This window comes from Arvicola amphibius, chromosome 9 (assembly GCF_903992535.2).
Source record: "Arvicola amphibius chromosome 9, mArvAmp1.2, whole genome shotgun sequence".
NCBI classification, from domain to species: Eukaryota; Metazoa; Chordata; class Mammalia; order Rodentia; family Cricetidae; genus Arvicola; species Arvicola amphibius.
Genome location: NC_052055.2, coordinates 125,559,512 through 125,566,691, shown reverse-complemented (window position 1 = coordinate 125,566,691; position 7,180 = coordinate 125,559,512). Strand labels below are relative to the sequence as shown.

Below are 7,180 nucleotides of genomic sequence, written 5' to 3'. Positions count from 1 at the left end.
CCTGTGTACCTAAGATCTCCAAAACTTTTATCATGAAGGGGTGTTGGATTTTGTTAGAGGCCTTTTCTGCATTGAATGAGATGATTATATGGATTTTTTTATTTTGTTTATATGGTGAATTACATTTACTCATTTTCAAATACTGAATAATCCCCGCATCTCTGAGATGAAGCCTACTTGATCACGGTGAATGATTTCTGCATCTATGTTCATAAGAGAAGTTAGTCTGTAATTCTCTCTCTTTGTTGAGTCTTTATGTGGTTTGGGTATCAGAGTAACTATGGACTCATAAAATGGATTGGTCAATGTTTCTTCTGTTTATAATTTGTTCAACTATTTGAAGGGTATTGGCATTAACTCTTCTTTGAAACTGCCCTAAAACCATCTTGCCCTTAGGTTTGTTGTTGTTGTTGTTTTGTTTTGTTGGTTTGTTTTGGTTTGGTTGACTGTTTCTATTTCACTAAGGGCTACAGGTCTATTTAAATTATTTATCTGTTCTTGATTTAACTTTGGTAAGTGGTACCTATCAAGAAAATTATCCATTTTTTTTAGATTTTCCAATTTGACAGCTTATAGGTTTTTAAATATGTCCTTATAATTCTCTGGATTTCCTCAGCGTCTGTTCTAATATTCCCTTTTTGTTTCTGATTTTGTTAATTTGGTTATTCTCTCTCTCTGCCTTTTAGCTAGTTTGGATAAGGGTTTGTCTATCTTTTGATTTTTCTCTAAAAACCAACTCTTTGTTCCATTGATTCTGTGTATTACTCTTTTTGTTTCTGTCTGTTCTATTGATTTCATTTCTCAGTTTGATTATTCTTTCTGTCTATTTTTAGGTGTGATTACTTTATTTTTGTTCTAGATTTTTCAGATGTGCTGTTAAACTGCTAGTATTAGATCTAACCCAAGGACTGCCTCTCCCAGGACATGGAGTAAGCTGAAGGCAGACCCACACCTCTTTCTACTGATCCAGTACCCACCCCACCCCGTCTCACCTTTATTCTGTAGATGGAAACCTGCTATGGTGTCCCTTTCCTCCCTGACCCCTGTCCCCAAGGGATCATAAAGACCTCTTCCATCCTTCCTTCCCCCAACTCATGCCAATTACCCAGCTTCTAACACCAGCAAGCCTTGCCTGGGAATATACCAGCTTACCAGGCTAGGAAAATAGGCAACACACAGCCATCCTTGAAAACCCAAAATCCAAGGAACAAAATACTCACCCAACAAAGACAAACTCAGAAATCAGCACCTAGATCTTTAACTATCCCAAACCCAGATGCTGAGAAGCCAGTGCAGAAACACAACAAATAGCTAGGGCAGGATATGTCCACTAGACCCAAGCTACCCCCTCCTCCACGGCGCCATTCATCACTTATGCCCAGCACTGCTGAATAATGCTTGTGGTGGGTCTCCAGCTGTTCATGCAGGACTGTCCTGGATGTGTTGTTGTCAAACCCAAGGTCCCACAGTCTTTTTTTATGCCCACCACAGCAGGCCCTGAATATTCTAATATAGCTGTAGCACAAAATAAAGACTTTAAAACAGCCTTCATGAATATGATAGAAGTCCTTAAAGAGGAAATGAATAAATTCTCTAAGAAATCCAGGAAACCTGGGATAGCTGGCCCTGCCCCTTGCTGGACACTGCAGCTGAAGAGCCGGCCCCGCCCCCTATCGGAGAGCTAGCCCCAGCACTCCGGAGAGATAGCCCCACCCTCACCACAGGCGCGGGAGAGCTGGCCCCAATTGTGTGGGCCTAGGAGAGCTAGCTCTGTCCCTTGTCTGAGGGGGATGATCACAGCAGATTCATAATAATGAGACTGAGACTCGATAGCCAGGGTTAGAGCTATTTCCTGACTCCATTTGTGTGATTCCAGTTATCTCCAAGATCCATGTAGTTTTTGTGTTCGTTAGAACGGATAAGTACATGGGTGCTGACAGGGACAACCACGCCTCCATCTTTTACAGATAGCGTCCACTCAATCTTTTCGTTGCAATATCCTTGAGTTATAAGACTGTTCTGGATTTCCTGACACAGTGGAGGAGAGAATGTAGAATCTAAGAAAATATGAATATTGAAATTACACATTCAGAGGGCTGAGATGACTGCCAGGTATGACCATGGATCCGAACCATCCACAAGAATTTGGACCACATATCCTAACTCTGATGACTAATAGGCAGGATACCTGCCTATGTCAAATGAGGGGTAAATAGATGTCTTTACCTATCTACATATACGCAAGTGTACACACACACACACACACACACACACACACACACACACGTATACACAAACACATGCAATGTGGACTTGAGTGAGTAAATCAGATTGTTTAGATGCAGATGCTGGGTGAAGGGGAGCAGATGTGATCCTTGTCATTTCTACTGACAAAAAAGGAATGGGTGACCTTGTCACTTATTCTAGAAAGGGCTACTGCTGGCACACTCTCTCCAGAGAGTCCCCTGCCCCCTCCACCATAATTACTAGCTAATTGTCTGTGGGCTATGGAACCCTTGGGTCTCAGCTGAATTAATGAGATGTTTCTCTCCATAGGATAGGAGTTCTGGGATCCCTCTCTCCATCACAAACCTCGTCAGGTTTTCCACCACCAGGACCACTGAAAGAGATGCTAACTTCTCTACAGACTGTTTGCTAAAACCTTGCTAGTTAAGAGATACCTCTGTCCCATTTGGCCTTATCTACCCCATAGAAAAGGCACAGACTAGGGTTGGTGAAAGATCAGTTCATTACTGTTTACACATGTGCTCTGGTGTTTACCACTATACTGAGTTAGCCTAGTGGTTTAAACTTTCCTTGTTGACTTCTTCATGTAAAAAGGAAGATAGTAATACATAGAGTTATAAAGAGGCAGAGGTGTGTGGAAAATGATTAGCATCTTGGATGAAGGAATGCAGAGCCCTCATTTACAGTGTTTGCTCTGTTTACACAGTACAAACACTCCTGCCATGGAAGATTTTAGGTAATTATTATTCAAAAGCTACCTCTAAAATCTGAATAGTTAAGAATCAGATAAGTTTGTTCTAGAAAATCACATGAGTGTGTGCTCTAAAGAGAGCCTTTTATAAAGCTTAGCAATTCTTATTACAACCAGAGATCTAGTTGCCCCTTCAGAGACCATCTTTCTTCCTTATTTCAAGTTTCCCTCTTGATGCCTCTGCAGAGACAAGGCACCAATTAAGACTTTCATCAGGGCAATTGCAGGCAACCAAAGCAGATCTTCTTCAGGTGAGGGTAAGTAGAATACTTGCTATTCTCTCATGAAATACTGCTTTCCATGTATCCTCAACAATAGAGCCCCAGATGGGGAGTTAAAAGGGGTGAGGGGCTTTTATCTGATTGCTTTGGGGGTTCTGTTACTTTGGGGGTTTATTTTAGCTCTTGAGGCAAGTGTACCCTAGGCTGGTCCCAAAGAAAATCCACCCATTGCTGCCTCTTGACTGCCAAGATGACAGGCACTAGATACTGCAAAACAGGGTGAGTTTTATCAGCCACATTAAATGACACTGATCTGATGACCTCACTCCCTCATACTTTGGGTAGGAAAAGGCCACCGTCTAGTCTCCTTCTGTTCTCACCCAAGAATTCTCTTGGTCTCAACATTTTTTTTGAGTGGCTGACCTGAGAACCCTTACTTGCCCGAGATAGTTCACTGTAAAAATTCATGGTAAAATTGATAAGATTTTTGCAGGGCTACTATGGAAACCAGATGTTCAGAAAGCTGTTTACTATACTTGGCACAAGTGATGCACTTCACAGTTGTAAAGTACTAATAGCAAAAGGGGGAGATGATCACTCCTTCAGGTGACTAGCTTCCACCTATCCTGATGACCTGGATTCGATCCCATGTATCCTCATGACAGAAGTAAAACAATTCCCACCGCTGCCCTCTCACCTCCACACACACACAAATGAATGCAATGCATTTTAATAAGATTTACTTATTTTATATCATGTATATGAGTATTTTGCTTGCATGTGTGTATGTTCAGTATATGGCTTGGTACCTGCAAACATCAGATGAAGGCATCAGATCTTCAGGAGCTATGAAAGGTTGTAAGACACCATGTGAGCGCTGGGAGCTGACATAGGGTCCTCTCAAAAGAACAAGTTCCCTTAACTGCTGAACTGTCCCTCCAGTCACGGTGCAATGTATTTTTAAAGCAACAAGAGACATGAAAAGACAGGAAATAATTCATGTAAAGTCGAGAATGTTAGCTCCATCTTTGAGGATAGAAAATAGGAAGCCAGGGAGGGGCTCACAGATACCTGGAATGTCTGTTTAAAACCTTAACCTGATTACTGGATACATTAGAGGTTGGATTCCTTATAATTTATACTGTAGAAATTTGCTTTGTTTATACTTTGGTTTGAATATAAAATAATGGTAATAAGAAATATTCTGCAGCCGGGCGGTGGTGGCGCACGCCTTTAATCCCAGCACTCGAGTGGCAGAGGCAGGCAGATCTCTGAGTTCGAGGCCAGCCTGGTCTACAAGAGCTAGTTCCAGGACAGGCTCTAGAAACTACAGGGAAACCCTGTCTCAAAAAAAAAAAAAAAAAAAAAAAAGAAAGAAAGAAATATTCTGCAGAAGCAAAAACAAAAGGGAAAGAAAGGAAATCAGAAGATTATGGAAAGAATGTCGGTGCAGTGAGTGAGAGCCCCGTGAGTGTTCTTCCATTTTAGAATACTTCTGACTGGGCCCCACCCACCCATTGCTTTCCTGTCATCTGCCAGGGCAGAGAACCCTGTGTCCTCAGTTCAGCTTCCAGAGGAGCTGCAACCTCCCTCATCTGTAATGATCTGGCCAGCTGTGCTCCAATATTTCCAGTCCCCTCACTGATGGAGTCTGTGTAGATGAAATTTTCCCCAAATTTTCCTTCCCTTTATAAATTTGGCACCTTCATTCACCTGCACAGTTGGTATTTATATCTAAGTCTTTTGCAACTGTGAGCCACAGTGATTTTTAACAAGCCACTCTTGCCTCCTGCCTGTTAACTTTTCATGAGGACTGAGTGATCAGACCAAAGCTACTTCCTAGCCAGGGCAACTATTTAATAATAGATCGTAAAGAAGCCAAGACAAATGAAATTATCTGCTGTGTATGAATGAAGTCTCCTAAAATAAAAGAAAATGTCTCATACACATAACACATTCTGAGCCAGATTTGGTGGCTCAGACTTATAGTCTCAGCATTCCAGAAGGTGATACAGGAAGATTGCCTGGAGTCAATGGCCAGGCTATACCTTAAACCATATTTCAAACAAACAGACAAAAAGACTCATTCTGTCTCTGATAAGCTATCTTACATAAGAAGATACATAAAATAAATGAAATATATTTCTAGTTATTCCAATAAGTGTTCATTAGGTCAACACAGAAATGATGATACTGGGTGGTCCCCAGCACTAGGGAGGCAGAGGCAGGTGGATCTTTGTGAGTTCAAGGCCAGCCTGGTCTACAAGAGCTAGTTCCAGGACAGGCTCCAAAGCTACAGAGAAACTCTGTCTCAAAAAACCAAAAAAAAAGAGAGAGAAAGAAAGAAAGAAAGAAAGGAAGGAAGGAAGGAAGAAAGAAAGAAAGAAAGAAAGAAAGAAAGAAAGAAAGAAAGAAAGAAAGAGAAAAAGAAATGATGATACTGTGAAACTTACAAAGACACAACCTGAAAATTCATTAAAAAACAATTGGTTTGAATTTACTTTATTTATTTACTTATTTATTTGTAAACTGCAGATCTAAACCACAGTCCATGCTTGGCGAATTTCGGCCTCAGAGGTACATCCATATCCCTAAAACACAGTATTTAACTAGTTCCTCCAAGAGATTCAAAGAATGAGACAACACAGAGAAAAAACAGAAAAGCATTGAGAATACAGGGCATTCGGCACATTTATGCCAATGAGTAAATGATTTGTTTACCCAGTCTCATATTGGCATTCTTCACCCCTAACCAGGAAGTCAAAGACCAGTGTAAGGACCTACCTGGCCTCCACTACATTCTCGGTTTCCTCCTAGCCACTAGACAATGTTTGACCAAGAGAAACAGGCAAAAACAAGGACCTACTTGGTGATGAGCCTGGAAAGGAAGCTTGGGAGACCAGAGGAAGAAGAAAAATATCTGCCTGATATGTCCTGAGAAACTCCTAAAGTGAGTTTTAATCAGACCTCTGATATCACACTGACCTGACAGCTTCATCCCTCCCATTAGACACAAAGGAACATGGCCAACCACACATCCACAATGGGCTTCATTCTCCTGGGCTTTTCTGAACACCCACGCCTCGAGAAGATTCTCTTCGTGGTGGTCTTGTGTTCCTACCTCCTCACGCTCCTAGGAAACACACTCATCCTCCTGCTGTCCACACTGGATCCCAGGCTCCACTCTCCAATGTACTTCTTCCTCTCTAACCTCTCCTTCTTGGACCTCTGCTTCACCACAACCTGTGTGCCCCAGATGCTGGTCAACCTCTGGGGCCCCACAAAGACCATCAGCTTCCTGGGATGCTCTGTCCAGCTCGTCATCTTCCTCTCCTTGGGAACAACCGAGTGCATCCTCCTGACAGTGATGGCCTTTGATCGCTATGTGGCTGTCTGCCAGCCCCTGCACTATGCCACCATCATCCACCCCCGCCTGTGCTGGCAGCTGGCAGCTCTGGCCTGGATAATGGGGCTGCTTCAATCCACAGTCCAGACACCCCCCACCCTCCGTCTGCCCTTCTGTCCCCATAGGCAGATAGATGACTTTTTATGTGAAGTGCCATCTCTAATTCGACTCGCCTGTGGGGACACTACTTTTAATGAGATTCAGTTAGCTGTGTCCAGTGTCATCCTTGTGGTTGTGCCTCTGAGCCTCATCCTTATCTCTTATAGTGCCATCACCAGGGCAGTGCTGAGGATAAACTCTGCTGAAGCATGGAAAAAGGCTCTGGGGACCTGTTCCTCCCACCTCATTGTGGTCACCCTCTTCTACAGCTCAGTCATCGCTGTCTACCTGCAGCCCAAAAATCCCTATGCCCAAGAGAGGGGCAAGTTCTTTGGCCTCTTCTATGCCGTGGGAACGCCTACACTCAACCCTCTCATTTACACCCTGAGGAACAAGGAGGTAAAGAGGGCATTCTGGAGGCTTTTGGGGAAAAATGGGGACTCCAAAAATACCTAA

At 42.9% G+C, this 7,180-nt stretch overlaps 1 protein-coding gene across 1 annotated transcript; it reads left to right on the top strand.

The window, feature by feature from the left end:
* Positions 1-6,241: 6,241 nt before the first annotated feature.
* Positions 6,242-7,180, top strand: LOC119823214 (olfactory receptor 2H1-like). Its single transcript, XM_038343074.1, has one exon. It carries the CDS (start codon positions 6,242-6,244, stop codon positions 7,178-7,180), a length of 939 nt encoding a protein of 312 aa, XP_038199002.1.